This window comes from Trichomycterus rosablanca, chromosome 5 (genome assembly GCF_030014385.1).
Source record: "Trichomycterus rosablanca isolate fTriRos1 chromosome 5, fTriRos1.hap1, whole genome shotgun sequence".
NCBI classification, from domain to species: domain Eukaryota; kingdom Metazoa; phylum Chordata; class Actinopteri; order Siluriformes; family Trichomycteridae; genus Trichomycterus; species Trichomycterus rosablanca.
Genome location: NC_085992.1, coordinates 29635730 through 29656312, shown reverse-complemented (window position 1 = coordinate 29656312; position 20583 = coordinate 29635730). Strand labels below are relative to the sequence as shown.

The 20583-nt window shown below is 36.6% G+C and overlaps 1 protein-coding gene across 1 annotated transcript in view; it reads left to right on the top strand.

Moving 5' to 3' along the window:
* Positions 1-20257, top strand: part of LOC134315046 (CUB and sushi domain-containing protein 1-like) — a 739302-nt gene extending 719045 nt beyond the window's left edge. Inside the window, exons 62-71 of the mRNA XM_062995960.1 lie at positions 7-80; positions 858-969; positions 2812-2991; positions 4725-4787; positions 8684-8845; positions 9237-9349; positions 9639-9726; positions 11823-11955; positions 12240-12302; positions 19331-20257. Of these exons, the coding sequence (XP_062852030.1) occupies positions 7-80; positions 858-969; positions 2812-2991; positions 4725-4787; positions 8684-8845; positions 9237-9349; positions 9639-9726; positions 11823-11955; positions 12240-12302; positions 19331-19490 (1148 nt within the window). The 3' untranslated portion in view covers positions 19491-20257. The remainder of the gene's footprint in view (positions 1-6; positions 81-857; positions 970-2811; positions 2992-4724; positions 4788-8683; positions 8846-9236; positions 9350-9638; positions 9727-11822; positions 11956-12239; positions 12303-19330) is intronic.
* The last annotated feature ends 326 nt before the right edge of the window (positions 20258-20583 follow it).

Below are 20583 nucleotides of genomic sequence, written 5' to 3'. Positions count from 1 at the left end.
TTGCAGATCCAGCATACAATGCGTGTAAAGATCCAGAAACGCCTGCGTATGGAATCCCACCGCAGACTCAGGGATTTGAGGTAATTCAAAATCATTGCAACTACACTTTTAAATCCGAAGTCTAAACCAATAAAACAGTGATGTAAAATTCTGAATTAATATAAACTAAATACTCTGCTAATACCCTATGTTAGCTTACTATTGTTGTAGTTAAATAGTAGTTAAACAGGTAACAAATGCATGATACAATTATTGAAATAATTATTTCTCTACAGTGCATAATATAATTAAACGATTCAAGGAACCTGTTAAATTACTTTTAATACTTAAGTAAATTAAACATCAGATACTTTTAGACTTTTACTCAAGTAATATTCCATGAGGTGACTTTTACTTCTGTCTAAGTAAATTTCTGGTAAGATACTTGTACTTTTACTCAAGTACGGCCTTCAGGTACTTTATACACCACTGCCTGTCCCCAATAGAGAATGTGTGGATAATTTTGAAAAGAAAAATTTGGTAATTATAACCCTGTACTGTTGCACAACTTAAGACGTGTTTGCAGGAAGAATGCGACAAAAAAAAAAACACCTGAAAGATTTCATCGCTTGGTAGCCTCGGTGCCAAAACATCTTTTGAGTGTGGTGAAAAGGAATGATAACATTACTAAGTGGCAAATGCTTTACTGTCCCAACTTTTTTTGGAATGTGTTGTAAAATCCAGTTGTCTAGACAAAACATAAAATATTTTAGGTTCATCCTGTCTGCAATGAAATAAAAATCTAAGTAAATGTAAGAAACACCTTTTTAAGTTGTACATTGTTGTATTTTCATTATAAATTTTTACTTTACTTTTAGGTGGGAAGTAAAGTTTTCTTCAGGTGTCGAAAAAATTACCACATTCTTGGGTCTACTACCAGAACATGCCTGGAAAATCTGACCTGGAGCGGCATGCAGCCTGAATGTGTTGGTAAGTAATATTCAGACGAAAGCTGGTAAAACAGAAAAGACATTGTAATTTTGAGAAGAACAAAAGTGGGCTATAAACAATAAAAAAGAATCATGTAAGTCATTGTAAGTTGGGACAGAACCATATTAACCACTGTGGTACATCACTGTAGCCGCAAAGCCTAAATGAACAGAAAATGATGCACTTTGCATTAATTGTTCTCATTTATTTATTTCATTTTGTTTCTTAAAAAGCTTGTTACTCAGCGCTGTGCTTGGTTACATTTGTCTACTTGTCTTGAATCTACTCTGAAAAGCACTTAGTTTAATTTATGTGTTTCAGTGGGCATTTTCAATTTAGAAAATTTCACTAAACTTGTATTTTATGAAAAGATTTTATCCCTGCATGTCTTTTTATCCCTCTCTATGAGAGTTTTTGGTTTTAATGCATGTTATTATCATCTATATATTTTACTAACACTTTGTCCTCGTCAGGATCACAGTGGGCCCAGCTTTCTTGGAATCACTGGCTGCAATGCATTAACACACCCCAGACATCCAGTCCATCTCAGGGCCTCAACCATCCCCCACTTAGACACAGACAGTGATGTTTGTATGTAGGTGCCCTACCAGCCAATAGTACCACTGGGGATTCTAACCCGTCTGAATACCTCTTTAATGCATGTCTGATATGCAGTGGTGTAGTCAGCATTACAAGACAGATCAGCATAGATGTGCTAAGTTGTTATTGAGAACTTCTTATGCCAGCCTTATAAAGCAGCCCACAGTATTAGGTTAAAAAAAAAAAAGATACACAATAATATGCTTTTATATTCCTTATTCACACCACTGAACAAAAGCAGAATAGATGGTATTATATATGGTAATTATACATATAATGTATCTGGATCTGAATACAATTACTGCCTCAGGTCACTGTCTAAGGGACGTTTCCCATGTTCTCCCTATGTAAATCCTCAGAGCTCTTCAGTCATATAAAGCACTTTTACGTGATAAACCTGAACGCGTGAAGACAAGACTTAACTAATGGCCAGTTTACGTATATATAAGGCTGTACCTAATTCACCGACCTTTAAATAAGCCGTTTTTGGTGAAATATGTAATTTGCTGTGCAATTCAAAATTTAAGGTTTGTGTTCAGCAATTAAAAATTTTTCATTAACATAGTGTATGAAATATGAGGCGCAATATGAGGCAATTCTAGCAATCATACAGCAATTAAGTTAGTCTAACAGACTTTTCTGTGGTGTAGTGTGCTGACAATGTTTAATGTATGTGTTCACGTATTGGGTGTATTTTGTCCCTTTGGGGATTCCAAAATCAATGGAAAAGTGTGCTTCTCTACACACATGATCATCTCTTTGTAGGTGCTGCGCCTCGAAAGAACAAGCCATTAAAGTATTATGTCCCCGATAATTTGTCTATGTACAGTTTATTTATTTCTTTATAAATTCAGTAAACTCTAAGGATGCTCAGTTACATTAGTAATCGGGTAGTCAAAATGTCCAAGATGTCAAAGTTTAGAGCAGCTAAAAATACTATTCAGGTAACTGAAAACTTGGACAAGAATTTTCATCTGTTAACTATTAAGGTAGGCTGTGCTGTGTATTGAAGCTTCCATTTATTCTGTCATTTAATTTATGGGTGTAATTTTTGAAGATCATGGTCAGTGAAATTAAGCACATTTTTCTGTGAATTTAGTAGGACCCTATTCATATATTATGTAAGATAGCAGCACGTAAATCCTATTCCACATTTTTTATTTAGCCCAGCAGCTTATCTTGTGCTGCAAGAAAAAAAAAAATCAAATTTCATTTCTTCTTGTTTAAATTTCTTTTACATAGCTCATGCTTGCCGACAGCCAGAGACACCAACTCACGTGGATGTGAGGGCCATTGACCTGCCTACACTAGGCTACACGCTTATGTACATGTGTCAGGATGGCTTCTTTCTGGCCGGGGGATCTGAGCACAGGACATGCAGGCCAGATGGGCGGTGGTCAGGAAAGCCTCCTCTCTGCAAAGGTACTGACTCATGTCTGTGCAGTGAGAATTCAAGTTTAATGGAAATGTTAACCCATGAAATGTATGTATAAAGCATTCCAGGCACTTCAGCTGTTGGGTGAATGTATGTGATTGGCATAGTTGTTTTTCTTTTTCAAACGTCTTGCAGGGTGCTGAGCTACAAAAAGATAGCATAGTAGTTTCATAAAATTCACAAACACTTTAACACCAGGTTATATGTTCCAAAAATGTTGCATTTGGTTGAATGTTAACCATGATCACAAGGTTAATTTACTTAATACAAATACAAAATATTTTACTTATTCAGCTAAATATTAACAGGTTGTTTATTGAAACATACCAGTATTTTAAAAGGAAAACTAAATGTCAGGAATTGGCGAATCAGCAGTGTTGAGCAGTGGTGGGGTTACAAGTGGTACAGCTATCAGTCTAACAAAGTTATAGCTCTTAGTTCAGGTTGCATGTTAATTAATTTTTGAGATTTAGACTTGAAGCAATTCTTTGCTAAAAAAAATTCTGTTACAGCAGTGTAAAAGACTAATATAAAATTATAGAAGGGGTTTAGTTGCAGTCTTTGATTCCAGTGTAGATGATATTTACTTTTTTAAAAAGCTAATAAACTGATCTGTTTTTGGGATGAAGCTTCAAACTCTAAGCTGTTAATTTGGGCAGTGGTAGCTCAGCGGTTACAGTACAGGACTAGTAACTGGACAGTCACTGGTTCAAGCCTCACATCTACCAGGTTGCCACTTGAGCAAGGCCCCTAACCCTCAGTTGCTTGCAGTGTATACAATCTCAGTTGTAAGTTGTTTTGGATTAAGGCATCTGCTAAATGCTGAAAATGTACTCAGTGTTTTGTAAAGCTCCATGGCTCTGCTATCATAAAGTTACTGCTGTAGAATTGTAGATTTAAAGACTTTCAGCAATGATAAAAAAATAATATTAAATTACAGAAAGATGGATTAGAGGGAAAATACTTTTTTCCCAAAGGTACTAGCCGGATAACATTTACTGCATTTTTCAGACATGTTATTCTGAAGTGACTTACAATTATGACATGGATTTAATGCAAGCAATTAAAAGGCCTTGCTCAGGGGCCCAACAGTGTCAGCTAAGCAGGGCTTGAAGCAGTGATATAATCAGTATTTCAGTAATTTTGTTCTTTCTATTAATGAAATAATGCTTAACAAAGGGTATTGTATTTTTACTGATGTTTCTTTGGGCAATATCATAGTTTTTTATGATTTCAAATAAAGAGGCGATGTAGAAAGGACCTCCTACTACTATTACTCCTTCTCCTACTACTACTACTACTAATAATAAATAATAATAATTATAATTACTTCATGCTAGTAGAAAGTGAGTATGGGTAGGTAAACAATGACACAAACCAATTTTACTTATCATGTTTGGAGCTGTTTGTACTTAAAAAACACCACTGTAACTGTAGTGTAATGTCATTTATTGACAAAACAGCTCAGCACTATTGTATCAAAGACAGCAAAACACCATCAGCATTATATTTCTAAACTAACTTAATACATTAGTTTTAGTCTGATTTAGATTTTAAATGGTAAGGTTGGATGCAGGAAAATATAGAAGTAATATAAAACATTCAAATGTACCCATTAATGTTTCATCCTGTCATTATTCTTGTACATGCTTGTCAGGACAAAATTGTCCAAGTTGCACCTGCAAATGTCAACTTAGCAATTATTTGTTCTGTCTCCTAGTTGGACCAAAAATAAACCCCAAATCAAAGGGGGACCCGGATATACAGAAAAACAAGATTCGAGGTATGTAACCTTTTTTAGCTATTGCCATGTGCTGCAGAATTTGCAAATTTCAACCTGATAAGGTCACCTTAATACACACTGTACTGCCAAACACTCCTTTCCTAAAATAAATAATGTTGTTGTCATACTCTATATTCCTTACAGAAGGTTCTGTGTTCACAATTGTACAGTCCAAATTTCCAAGTCTATTATTAAAATTGTGCTGAACATGCACACACACACTGTTTCCATAGCAAACTCACAATGACTTGTTTGCTAGATGTTAAAAATAAGTAAATGTCGACGAACAAACTAATTAGACAAAAAAAAATTTAATAGTCTGCCATTCGCCCAGTGAGTCAGACCCATCTTGATCATGAAGAATGAATGAATGTATGTTCTCAGGGTAAACACATACTATATAAAAGGTGTGCCTTTATCGAAAAATAATAGACAGTCAAGATTTTCCCCAATTTTCTCCCCTAATCTAGTTGCATCCAATTACCCTGATTGCATTACGTTTCACCTCTACCGAAACAACCCTCCACTGCTGACTGAGGAGCTTTGCAACTGACACACGCCCCGTCTGACACATGTGCAGTACCGACTGGATCTTTTCACCTGCACGAGGCGAGTTCATGTAGGCGCCCAGCCGGATGGCAGAGCTGAGATTCGATACAATGTATTAAAAATCCCAGCTCTGGTGTGCTAGCGTATTTTACTGCTGTGCCACCTGAGCGCCCAGTCAATAGATTTTTAATGCAATATATAATATAATATACACAAACCTACCACAGTCAAGTGCAACCTCTATTATTTAAAGAGAAAGCCATACATCAATTCTATGCAAAAATGCTGCCAAGTTCCCAGTGCCCTAGCTCAGATGCACCAAAAGACAGTAGAAAATTGGGCGGTGGTGACATTAATCTATGTTCTCTCATTGCCAAACACAGAAGAACAATCATTTTGTCTGACCATAAGACTTTTATTAGCAAAAAGTCAATATATGATATCCATTGGTAGGGGACCACTGATGCAGGGGCATATACTGTATTATGATTTTAGAGAGACATATGCTGCCATCAAGGTGACGTCCTTGATTATTTCAGCAAGACAGTGGCAAGCCTTATTTTGCACATGCTACAACAGTGTGGCTTTGTACACACAATGTAGTGTAGTTCAAATCTGCCTCCCACTGAAAATGCATTGGGCATCATGAAGAGGGGAATCAATAAGTCTTGTATCAAGCAAGAATTGTCACTTGCAAAATGGTAACAATTACAATATTTAGTTCCCAAATTATTAAAAGTATACAGTGGTACCTTGAAACTCAACGTCAATTGGTTCTGGGAGTGGCATTGCGTTTAATAGCCATTGAGTTTCAAGGTATTTTTTTCCCATAAGGATGTATAGGAAACCTGTTAATATGTTCTATGGTACCGTGGAACTACAGGGGTTGGACAATGAAACTGAAACACCTGTCATTTTAGTGTGGGAGGTTTCATGGCTAAATTGGACCAGTCTGGTGGCCAATCTTCATTATTTGCACATTGCACCAGTAAGAGCAGAGTGTGAAGGTTCAATTAGCAGGGTAAGAGCACAGTTTTGCTCAAAATATTGCTATGCACACAACATTATGGGTGACATACCAGAGTTCAAAAGAGGACAAATTGTTGGTGCACGTCTTGCTGGCGCATCTGTGACCAAGACAGCAAGTCTTTGTGATGTATCAAGAGCCACGGTATCCAGGGTAATGTCAGCATACCACCAAGAAGGACAAACCACATCCAACAGGATTAACTGTGGACGCAAGAGGAAGCTGTCTGAAAGGGATGTTCGGGTGCTAACCCGGATTGTATCCAAAAAACATAAAACCACGGCTGCCCAAATCACGGCAGAATTAAATGTGCACCTCAACTCTCCTGTTTCCACCAGAACTGTCCGTCGGGAGCTCCACAGGGTCAATATACACGGCCGGGCTGCTATAGCCAAAGCTTTGGTCACTCGTGCCAATGCCAAATGTCGGTTTCAATGGTGCAAGGAGCGCAAATCTTGGGCTGTGGACAATGTGAAACATGTATTGTTCTCTGATGAGTCCACCTTTACTGTTTTCCCCACATCCGGGAGAGTTACGGTGTGGAGAAGCCCCAAAGAAGCGTACCACCCAGACTGTTGCATGCCCAGAGTGAAGCATGGGGGTAGATCAGTGATGGTTTGGGCTGCCATATCATGGCATTCCCTTGGCCCAATACTTGTGCTAGATGGGCGCGTCACTGCCAAGGACTACCGAACCATTCTGGAGGACCATGTGCATCCAATGACGGTGCCGTGTATCAGGATGACAATGCACCAATACACACAGCAAGACTGGTGAAAGATTGGTTTGATGAACTTGAAAGTGAAGTTGAACATCTCCCATGGCCTGCACAGTCACCAGATCTAAATATTATTGAGCCACTTTGGGGTGTTTTGGAGAAGCGAGTCAGGAAACGTTTTCCTCCACCAGCATCACGTAGTGACCTGGCCACTATCCTGCAAGAAGAATGGCTTAAAATCCCTCTGACCACTGTGCAGGACTTGTATATGTCATTTCCAAGACGAATTGACGCTGTATTGGCCGCAAAAGGAGGCCCTACACCATACTAATAAATTATTGTGGTCTAAAACCAGGTGTTTCAGTTATTTTGTCCAACCCCTGTACATATATTTTAGGCTAATGTAAAATAATAGGGTTGTTTTTGACACTTATACACCGAAAATAACACAAATATAATATAAAAACACTGAAATACAATTGAAAACTGTTAAATCAATAAAGTTTAAAAGTGAAACAGGAGAAAAATCCAGCTAAACACAGATACATGTGGACGCTTTCAGACTGGCTTTAACAGTCATTCCACACAAATGCAGATTCGTCTCATATTCGCACTTTGATAACGTCTTACTGCACCGCTCAAGCCAAGCGCTGAACAAAGGTAAACATTTTAAGGAGTTTAAGGATACAAATTTCTCAACAAAGGGTGTCAAGTTTGAAAGATTTTCAGTTTAGGGGACGTTGAGTTACAAGATACCACTGTATTTAATTTTAAAGGTTAAAAAACAGTGGTAAATATGCCTCTACAGGCATCAAAATCCATTAAAAGTTTGTGTTTATTTACAAAAGAAATAAATATGTAAAAACAAACAGTCCTGAAACCTTAAATACCACAACCTCTTAAAATTGTGTTATAAATAACACTAAAAAGTAGTGGCCCTAGACGTCTGGACTTAATTACACACTACTTGAATTCCTCTTGGTGTAATCAAGAGATGAATGAGTAGGGGAGTGAATGTTATTCCTAAAGCAATATTCTTTAGGATTCTGGCTGTTAAATAGGAGTGTAAAAGACAGTTATTATCTGCAAGCTGTTTAACTAATTACACCAGCAGCTCCCACCAGAACGTCCAACCTCAGAACATGATTCTCACTGACTGTACTCCACAGACTCATCACACTCGCAGTCAGATACTGGACAGTTAACTGCTTACAGACACATTACTACACTCAACACCAGTAAAAGAAAGACACACTTTGAGCTGTTGCAGAGCTAGTTTACACTCCAGATCATTCATACTCCACTAGCTAGCTAGCTCCACTATAGCTTATGGAACTATATGCACTTTAAACTTTGAAACTCTTTACCTAAACATCGGGGTTAAAATGCACTTTTACAGTATTGTACGCTTAAAAACATTGTTATACTCTTCACTAAACTAAATTTGCACTTAATTGATGTCCTGTACTACAACCACAAATCAGAAAAAGTCTAAATGTGTTTATATTTACACAATACAATGACGTTGTATGGCATCTTTATGCATGTTAATACTTTGCCTATTATATTTATTTATTTATTTAATTATCTCCATGTGTTCAGTTCCAGCAGATGTGTTTTCTTTAAATTCTGGCTGGACAGGATTCTATGAGTACCTTGGCAAAAGGCAGACTGCCACAATCACGGTCAATGCCTTCAATGCCACAACAAGCAGAGTCAATGTTACTCTTTTGGAACAAAGTGGGGTGCAGATCAAACTCTCAGGTGAGCCTATATTTCAAAACGCTATAATGAAGGCAAATAGAAATGCAATGTGTAAAAAAATTAATTCAATGTAAGATCAGTTTATAGTAGCCAGTCCCTCTGCTGGTGTGTTTTGGGGATTTGAAAGGAGAATAGTTAGGATTAGAAGTTATGTGGAGCAGCTTGGGGTTCACTCACACCTAGGAGTAATAAAGAGCTGCCAATCAAAATTCTGTATGTTTTTGGGATATGGTTACATGAGCACATAATTATTTTTTTTATCCAGACAATACACCAAACAGAGGCTTTATAACCAACAAATACAGTATAATCAGAGATGAAGAACAGAAATAATAAATTACAATAATATTTGCTTGTGAAAACTGACAAAAGCAATGTTTATTTTGTGCAGGCACTTACAAGAAAGAGGAAAATCACCTACTACTGAAAGTCTACCTGATACAAGGCCCAAGAGAACAGTACTTCTCTAAATTCAAAAATGACAACTGGGCAATGGATGGCTATGTATGTACCACAGGATCTTTTATTGAAGTTGTAATTTTTAGAACAGTACAGTATATTTCTGTCATGCACACAAAGTAATAAAAACGTAGACATTACGAAAAATTCTTTAAAAATATTTATTTTGTATCTTTTAGACCAATTGGGACTGTATTTTTTATTATTATTATTTAGTCTTTTTTATTTATTCTTTTTTTCCAAATGAAATTCAGTCACGCAAAAGCTTGCATAAACACCTTTGGATGTGACTTTGTGTCATTTTCTGTCTTTGTTCCTGTCTCTTCTGATCCAGGTGACAGCTGAGTCTGAAAGGAAAATGTTTGTTTACCAAGGACATATCCACAATAAGGACTTTGGCAAGTTTCAGCTGACAAGACAAGGTAAAAAGACCACTAAAGTGCCAATCATGAATTTATTTTATTTAGATTTTTGTTAAGGTGATCCATAAAGGAAAAGTCCACCTTAAAACATTTCAGCATGCTTCATATGTTACATGCGTAAGGCACTGTTGTTTGTGTTTATTTGTAGTTTGTTGCTTTAAATCTAGCTATCACTGTTAACAATTTCTGATAATAATACAGAATGAAAATCAATTGAATTTAAAATTTTTGGAGACAACAATAAATCTAAGTTCTTGCTGTAAGGTATCAGTACCCCAGTTTAGTCTAACATTAATTTGGAACTATGTAGCCCACTGTGTAATGTTTCTGATTTACTTTAAGAGTTTGCATTGGTTTTACAACTAGACTACTCGTTAAACAGTCATTACAATGTACAATGTATCATTGTTAGGTAAAATAATTAATAAAATCTTTAGCTTGGGTTTGTATGTGTCAACAATTACTAGGAGGATCCGTTCACCTACCCGTCTGTCCAGCAGAAGGCTAACATTAGTTACAAGTCTTAAAATCAGACTTCGCTTTATTCATTTAAATATTGTATTTTATACTTTTATAAAATGTTGTTTTGTTAATTGGTAAGTTATTAATATTACAGAAAATGCTAAGCATAGATTTTTCGCAATGACATGAGGAAAAGCCTTAAATAGTAGTTCAGTTTCACATGTGTGTTGCATGACGTGTGGTGTATGTTAAAGGTCAGGTGAGTCAATCTGCTTTTATTTATTTATTTTTGAAATGTCATATTCTAACAGAGCTAGAAATTGAATATGCACTAAAAACCTAATGTTTGTATTTTGTCTCTAATTTATTTAGAATAATAAAATAATTGTCTGCATGATTCATGCACATATTTGTACATGTAAATCCTTGGCCTTATGGCTAACAGTAAAATAGTACCAAGAAATAATACAAATAATACAAACATTACTGCATGTGACAGATTCCAAAGGACGAAAACCAAAGTCTCTGAATTGTTAATTCTTCGAACTATTTTTTAACTGACAAACGTTAAAAAAGAAGATTCTAAATGCTAAAATTCTAAATTCTAAAATAACTTTTGGTATGTTGAAAACTAAAAAAAATATGTAGAATTTGATGCCTGCAACAGCCTGAAATAAATTGAGACAGAGGGACGTTTACCACTTTTACATCATTTTTTTCTATCAGTTCCACTTTTGAAAACTAAGGAATCTAATTGTTAGTTTTGTGGAATTCTAAGACTGATATCTCACCGAATAACCTGAATATTTTCACAATATCAGGTACAGTAGACAATTAAATACCAAAATTATATGCAATTTTTGCATTGAGAATTTTTTTTAGTTTACTACCACAGTTTAGCTTGAAGTGCGGTGGTAAAACCTTTAATAAAATACCTCAAAGACTGGATTGTGAGTAGAAAAGTTTTAATCTTGTCTGCAGAGAAGAATCACCCCGACAGACTCTCACACAGAGGCTCTGTGGATGCGATAACAATATTAATAACAAAACATCCTTATACATCTTGTTGGTGACCTTGTAGGACAGTGGAAGATTCCACAGTTAACATAGGAACTTGTCTAAATCAGCTAGAACTGGCTTTTGGACGTCAAACAATGCAATTGATGCACTTCTTATCATGTACATCATGTACATGTAACATTCTATTGTAGCAGTGTTCTTGAAAAATGACTACCGGCAAAATGCCATAAGCATATCTACATTTTCTAAGTAGTAATTAATCATGTATTTATACTTCTTGTGTAAATTAACATTTTTCTGTCACAAGTACTTGCATAGAGTCTTTGGTGGTTCCTTATTTATACTCAACCATGATACCCTCTTACCTGCTACTAATGCACCTGCATAAGTGGTGCAGCTTAAATATTGTACAAACCTCACTTTTTTTTTTGCCCTTACTTGAACTTTTTATGTCTGTTGTAGGCATCAAATTTTAGTGAGTTGAAACATAGTTTTGTCAGTTAAATAACATAATGTAAATTTTAATAGGACAGAAATAATAAAATTAACAAATCACATATTCCTTTATTTTTTGCATTTTACATGCTCACATGTGTCTTTTATTACAATTGTAGGTCTTGTCACGACAGATCTGGATCCCTCTAATCCATACTATGGCACGAACAGCAGCTCAGTGGCAGCTGCCATATTAGTCCCGTTCTTTGCTCTCATTTTATCAGGGTTTGCCTTTTACCTCTACAAGCACAGGTAAGCACATGTTTATGATGTTTGGTTTATGCTGGATATTATGCTGTATTGTTTTGCTATACAATTGGGAAACTCCTGTGCCCACTTAGTGATTGTGGCCAATTTGCAGCATTACCCCAGTTTACATTGTGTTCTTAGTAAAACATTGTTTAAAATAAAATAAAAAAGAGGCATTGGAGTTTTCTTAAATTTACCAAACCAAGCGACAGATAAATGTGACATACAGTTAAAAAAAATGATGGGTGAAAATGTCCCCAATATTAAAACGAATAAAAAATTGGCAGGGCACTATCACAAGAGACAGATGACAGTGAGAGACCCAAAGACGTAATCAGGGCCGGCTCCAGGTAAGACCTGAGAAGTTGAATCTCTAGGCAACGAGCTCTCTACTACCACATTGCCATCATCTAACTTTTCTTTTCACTCATCTCATCAGAGGAAGTGCAAGTGGACGTTGTTTGGGATGTGTGTGTGTGTGTGTGTGTGCGCCTGGAATGATATTGTTAAATAAAAAAAATAAAAACACTTCTGTTAATTAAAATAAAGTGCAATTTTTCTTATCAAACACTAAAACTAATTAAATATTAAATTTTTTTTTTTAAGAATTAACTGCAGTAACTTCAATATTAGTCAATTAACTTTAACAATTAACATTTGTGCAAGTTGAGTTTTAGTTTAACATGAAACCAGCTAAACAAAGCTTTGTGATCTCCAGTTTGTTGTGTGTTATGCAGGTTTACAGCTCTAATAAGTTAGTAACTTAAATAATTTCTATTTCAAAGTCTAGAATGGGTGAAATTAATGCAAATTGAGGCAATACAAGTAGACAAGTTCCAGTACACATTTCATATATTTTATTGTTTAATTAACCTTTAGTGACCTTTTATTGGGGCTGGGTCAGTATATTTTTATTTATTTATTTTATTTATATTCATGTTGTATTCCTTAAGGCGGCATTGCTGAGGCATAATGAGAATGGTCTATAAATAGAGAAATTTAAGGTTATGGAATGAAAAATACAGTATTTGCTGTTCATTTCTAATTGTCTTCTACATTTCTGCTCTACTGGATCTGTAGCTGTTTTTCTATGCAAGTTGCTTTTACTGGACGTAGATTTTTTTGTTATATTAAACATAATGCATATAACAATGTATTTGCTCAAATGTCTGATTACCTTTTAGCTATTTTTTACCATGACAAATATGATCTTAATGTAATACTGTAGAGAAGAGTTACTGTAATTAGTTTAACCAATTAAAAACATAAAATATAAACTTATTACAAAAGTACAGTCTGCCCCCCATAACATGCTTGTTTTATGTTATTTGTTGGTTTGTTTACACTTTGGTTACATTTATGATGGGACAGGTGGTTACAGGTTACACATGATTCATCAGTTCACATTCAATGTCAAACACCGTCAAGGGCAATTTTGTATCTTCAATTCACCTTACTTATATGTCTTTGGACTGTGGAAGAATGTCAAGGGAAACCTGTGCAGACATGGAGAGAACATGCAAACTCTACACAGACAGGACCCACATGGGAATCAAACCCGGAACCCCATAATAAAAAAAAAAGTCTCTGCACTTTTTAACTTTACTTATTAGGAATTTCAAAAACAATTTACCCCAATTTTCTACATAGTCACCTTCTAATGCATCCTTCCCAGAGTCGTACCAACTTTTTAATAGCGCCAGCAAAATATTTTTTTTGGTTGAGCACTGATAAATCTTCTTCCCCTTAAAGCTTCTCTGAGCAGTTCAAAAAGGTGGAAATCAGATGCCGCTAAATCCGACCTAAAAGCTTTCTTTCAGTCTCTTACACACGACCAATTACTGCTCCTCCTGCCCTCACTGTTTCCAACCAAAATATAAAGGTGCGGAAACTTTTTGAGGATCCCTCATATAACTGAAGCAAAAATACATACAGTAAATTAATGGAAAAAATATAATCTAGTAATAAATGTTAATAACAATAATAATAAGAATGATTTACAAAAGCTCAGTTTGAAAAGAAAACAAATTATGTATAGATCCAAACTCATACAACAATCTAAACTACGGTATAATAACACTGTTGTGAATGTTAATAAATCTTTGTCTCCCTAATTGACTTTCTAAATCCATTCCTTTATTCATTTTGTGCAAATGTATGACCAAATTGCTATTTCTGTGTGAACTTTCGGGTTCTTTAAAGATTCTTTGAAGTGTGACGCAGCCTTTGTGCTCCTAGCCGGGTCGATGGAGGGTAAAAGCGAGAAAGTGAGGGAGGGTTTTGAAATTTGCTTCAAGATGCAGGTCATTTATTTGCATTATCATACAATTTGTTTGTGACTATAAATCATGTCAGAGTGCATCTGGGCAGTGGGCCATCAGTTACAGTTTTCTAACTTTCCACGAATTAAAGAAGCAGTGACCTTTCCACAACTGTATTATTTTGGGCCATAATTATAGGTGGTTTGCGAGAGAAAATTCTCCACATCATTTCTTATGGCAAGAGGCATTATATGTTACATAATATATTTTTTCCTGATTTCTGGCTCCTGGCCACAGCTCTGGTCCCAGTTGCCTCCTTTTTCATGATGGTCCCTGTTTTTCCTGCATGTAATACATAATAATTTTGGCCAGCAGGCCTAATAAGCTTGCACTCACTTTCACGCTCCAGAAGAGACCGACAGTAGTTTAAACAGAGTTAGTGGTTCGAGGTATTTTCACTCATGTTAATAGGCTCCTGCTCAAACATGAGGCTCTGCAGTGGGAATTCACAAGGCTCAGTGCTCCCAGGCATCTTTAACATTTAACCTTACTTTTTTTCTGGAAAAGCTCAGCTTTTTAAATACTTTTAAAAAAAGAACTTTAAATATCTGCTCACACATCCTAATTGCTAGAACCCAGATTAGGCGGTATATTGGGTATTGAGTCCTGATGACCTTGGTTTAGACCTAATTTTCCATCACTGTATGTGTTGTGTTTGTTTTGTGGTAACCCTCCGAAAACATGCTTAAGGTGGATTGGCTGCTAAATTGCTTTCCGGTGTGACTGAGTGTATAGTCAGTGTTTCAGGTAGGCTAAGGAGCTACTGTGAGCCAAACAGAATAAAGCTGTTACTAAGGAGGAATCACGGTGGCTAAGTGAGTAGCACTGTCGCCTCAGAGCAAGAAGGTCCTGGGTTAAATCCCTTTGTTGGGGCAGTCTGGGTCCTTCCTGTGTGTAGTTTGCATGTTCTCCCCGTGTCCGCATGGGATTTTTCCAGATGCTCCAGTTTTCTCCCGCAGTCCAAAGACATGCAAGTGAGGTGAACTGGAGATACTAAATTGTCCAATACTGTGTTTGATATAACCTTGTGAACTGATGAAGCTTGTGTAATGAGTAACTACCGTTCCTGTCATGAATGTAACCAAAGTGTAAAACATGACGTTAAAATCCTAATAAACAAACTAAGGATGAATAAATGAGCAAATAAAGTAAATCTTACAAAACATAAGGTTTTAATATAATATATCTTCCTCACCTAACCCTGGTTGACAGATCCACATTGGGACTTGCTTTACATTTTTCTAAACAATGGAAAAGTTTAAGGAAAATCAAAAGACATTTGTTTGATTGATTAGCTATATTTAGGGAGGAATATATACAGTGTTCAGCCTAAATTAAACCCACCTGCCTAACATTGTGATGGTCCCCGTCATACCACCAAAACAGCTCTGACCCATCTAGGCATGGACTCCACAAGACCTCTGAAGGTGTACTCTGGTATATGGCACCAATTTGATAGCATCAGATTATTTAGGTCTTCTTAAGTTATGAGGTGGGGCCTCCATGGATACAGTATGACTTGTTTGTCCAGAACATCTTACAGATGCTCAGTTAATAAAATCTGAGGAATTTGGGGGCTATGCAGTCTGTGCAGTCACATACTCAGCAAGCTGCAATGCACTGTTACCCTTTTTCTATCTACGCGGAACGGGCTCGGTTCTGGTTCACGAACTTAATTTTGAACCGGTTCAGCATGCTTCCACCAAAAAAAGAGGTTCCAAACAGCAAACTTGCGTTCACAGCTGCCACCACAGAATACTTGGTTTTTCAGCACAAACCGTGACATCATCTGTGGATGTGTCAAGTTGTAGAGGTTTGGGTGCTTTCAAATGAGAAGCATGTGCCGTTGTTTCCTATGGAGCTTGTCGCTGCACTTCAATTTTTTAAAGTTTGCCTGATTTAATTTTGAGACATTTTGAGCCACTGATATTTTTAAAGAGCCTTTAATGAGACAAACTGTTTGATATGATGTTGTAAAAGCGACCCAGACAGTACGAAAAACACTTAATGTAAAAAATAAAGTTTTACGTTGCTTGTTGTACTAAAACAACAATCGAGAAATTTCAGCAGTACAGAGCTCTTATAAGCAGTAACTGAGAGAAATTTAGTGTTACGCTTTTTTTACGTTAAGCTTTTTCAACTCTCCTGAGAAGCTGATTCTCAGTACCTTAAACTGCATAACACGAATTTAAAAGTAAAACAACACAACAGCAGGTGATGAAGCAGGCTTGGCTCCCAAAAACTGGTGGAAACGTGGGCCGGTTCTCTAAAAAACACCAAGGTTTAAAGAAACCTGAACAGAGTTATTTTAGTGGGAAAGCGCTATGAGGATTCTGACACCGTTCTATCATAGCCAGCATTACAGCATTACAGCAGTTTGTACCACAGTAGCTCTTCTGTGGGATTGGACTATACAGGCTAGCCACATTTATCAGTAAGACTGGGCACACAAAACTATGTTGAAGGTTCACCATTTGTCCTTCCCAGGACTAATTAGTAGATACTAACGACTGCATGCCATGAACACACCACAAGATCTGCCGTTTTGGATTCTAGCCATGACAGTTTGGTCCTTGTTATAATCACTCAAATCCTTACACTTGCCCATTGTTCCTGCTACACAAACTTCAACACCCCTTGACAGGTGCCATTGTAGAAAGGTTAACAAGGCTGACTATCTGTGAGTGGGTGTCATGTTGTGGCTGTATAAAGTTTTATTGGTAGAAAGTGGAAAAAAAAACACTACAGACAGACTATATGAAATAAATAGTAATAAAGCTTTACATTAGTAGTTTCACTACTAACTATTAAAGAGCTTGTATTTCAGGAATATTTACATTTTCGGCATTTAGCAGACGCTCTTATCCAGAGCGACTTACAGAATTGCTTCCACAGTAAACATTTTCCTACTCAAGTTTAAGTAAACAACAGTCCAATAACACAAATCTGCTGAAAAAGAAATAAATAAGAGAAATAGCAGGTACATATTAGTTCTCAGCTTAAGTGCTTAGTAAAGAGGTGGGTTTTTATTCATCTTTTGAAGACGCTGAGAGACTCGGATGTTCGGACAGTCAGAAGAAGGTTTGTTCCACCACTTGTGTGCTAGTACAGAGAGGAGCTTTGATGCTGGTCTCCCCTAAGTTCTGGGTGGAGGATCAAGCTGAGCGAGACTAGTGGTTCGGAGGTTGTGTGGTACAGAGCGGGGTGTGATTAGTTCTTTAGAGTAACTTGGACCTGGTCCATTTTTGGCTTTGTAGGTGAGCATCAGTGTTTTAAACTGAATGCGTGCAGCTACAGGAAGCCAGTGAAGAGAATGCTGCAGTGGGGTGATGTGGCAGTGTTTAGGTTGGTTGAAAACCAGGAGAGCAGCTGCATTTTAAATAAGTTGCAAGGGTTTAATAGTGGACATGGGAGCACCTTCCAGGAAGGGAGTTGCAGTAGTCCAGCCGAAAGATTAGAAATGACAAAAGAATAAAGCTGTTTCTAAGGCAAAGGCTAGCACAGCAATGTATTAGCTTCTGTATATTAATATATTAGTACATGTAAGACTATTAACTACTGTATTTAAATTAAAGTTCAAAATAGCTCAGCTCTAAGTAGAATATAGACTTCAGATATTGCATATTTTATTTTCGTAAGCAACATATGTATCAGCTCTAGATAAAAAAGTACTGATCTTAATTAAAGTAATTTTAATATAAGTATATAAATATAAATAAGTATATTTATGACATGATAAACTTTCCATCATTACTTTGACAAAAGCATGTCATAACCCTGTTATCTCAAATGTTTACGTAATATACATAATATAACATTGTAGTCATTGCAGTAAACTGGTAATGATGGGCTGCATATCAAATGTCATAAAAGCATTTATAATATGTAATGTCAAAACAGAATTCTTCATGATACATGCATTCTTGCCTCAGGGCCAACCTATGTAAAAGCACTTTAATATGTTATCCTGTGTCTGCATGGGTTTCCTCTGAATTCTCCAATTGCTTTCTACCTTCCAAAACACATTGCCTCAAATGGCCTCTAGGTGTGGGAGAATTGTGCCTTTTCCAGTCTGTATTTCTGCCTTGCAGATAGTGTTTCTGACTGGCACCATACTCCCCCCACGCTGACCTGTACTAAATCAGTAAAAATGACTGACTGACTGATATAATTATTACATTTTTATATTATTTGTTAGCTCTTTTTTGGAGGTGGTAGGCTTTAAAAAACAGGATTGAAGTAATTCAAAGAAGAAAGCAGTCTTTATGGTGTAAATAGTTATTTATGTAGTCAAAAAGTCTTCTGTAGTTTAAAATCTTGGGGGCGGATAGAAACATTGGGTGTGTTCGAAAACCTAGTGAGCTCTCTACATAGACGCATTTTAAGTCATCCTATGTGCACTCCTGAGAAGAATGCTGTTCGAATTATTGGATAACTTAAAATGCTGACTAGTAAGGTACCTCAAATTTGAATGGTATTTTGACTGGAGCATCCAATGCTTCCTTAGTGGCGAAGGCAATCCCAGCATTCAGTGCGGCACAACTTTTTTCACAAAAAAATTACAAATATGGCAGACGAATGCAGCGCAACAAACCGAGTTCTTTTCAAATGTAAATACATTTTCATTTATTTTTAATTTGTATAAAGATGTACAAGTGTCATTTATTAGCAAATTCAGGCTTGTCAGTGACAGTTTAACCATTGTGCCACCTCATCCCATTGGTTTGAATGGCATGAGGCTCACTGTGTTAGCTTAGTAAGTGAAAACTGTTTTCTGCTGTCTAAGTAGAGCGTTCGAATAACCTGTCTTATAAGTCGATGACTTATTAGAATCCTCTCTACTTAGACAGTAGACAGCAAGGTAGCTCACTAGGTTTTCAAACAGACCCATTGTGTTTCTACCTGTCTTTTGCATTCACAAGTATGAGTCCAGTTTGCAATTTACCTTCATATAACAACTGACATATATTTTTTAACTATGCCTTTCAGACAGATGTGCATGCTTGAACTGTTGACACCTCTCAGTTTTAAGAGAATTAATCTTTCTTCTTTGACAGAACGAGACCAAAAGTCCAATACAATGGCTATGCAGGGCACGAGAACACAAATGGCCAGGCATCGTTCGAGAACCCCATGTACGACACCAACATGAAGCCAACTGAGGCCAAAGCTGTGAGGTTCGACACGACACTCAACACGGTGTGCACAGTGGTATAGCCTTGGTTAACGGCTCCAGGAGTTGGGAACCACATGCCAGCTTCTTCTTGACCGAGCGCACTTTGTTAGGGACGTGAACTTCTCTTTACTGCTGATGATTTCAGATAAAAATCAGTGACGGCTTTTTAAAAGCCACCAAAAGGAAAAGACTGACAAATATCAAAGAAACAAATCTTTTGTATGAAACAATGATTGCGTGCTGTACAGGATCGGGATGAGAAATTGCAATGTTTCTCTAAGCAAGGAACAGCACCACTAACAGCACACATAGAGTGAACGTTGTTTTTTTTTTTTTTTATCTTTTTTTTCCCTCCAAGCCTCCCTTTTTCATGTCTCTTACCCCTAACAAATCAAATGGTGAAGTGTCTGTAAAGGCCACAAAGTTGCTGGAAAAAAGTAATTTCTTCAGTGAAGACAAATGAGAACTATGAATAAGACTGGACTTGTGGCACAGTTCACTTCACTGGACACTTCCAAAAAGGAGACGAAGGCTTAAAGCTACGGCACTCATTGGAAAATGAAATCTCTTTGTTCTTGATGGAACTGTTAACTGCCGTGTGGGGGGAAATAAATCTATTATCGCACAAATTTTGCACTAGTATGAAAAGTATGTGAAATGGGATTTATGGAATAAACAGAAAAAATATATTGATATATACAGGGTTACTGACCATTTGTATATACACATGTAATTCCATATCCATAGGGAGCATGATGTCATGCTTTGTCTATTACGAGAAAGTCTGACTCTATTTTCTAAATTAGCTGTGCAAATAAAGTTAACTTTATGTTTACATAAATCTGTCAAAAGATTGATAAGATTGAAACGTTAAGCCTGGAAGAAATATATTTTCAGCCAGTCATTCCCATTCATTGCCATTCTGTTCTTTTTTTTAATGAAGAAGCATGTTAATATACACATCCTGTGTAATTTCTTAAAATGACTAGATGCAAAACATTCTTCTTTTTTACTGAAAGCTTGGTGTGCAAAGGTGTGAAGACCCAGTGCAAAATGCGACTCGATGCAGCCACAATGTGCATCAAACATTTGGCTGTTTTTACACTGGCACTTGTGTGTCAGATGTTTGGGCAT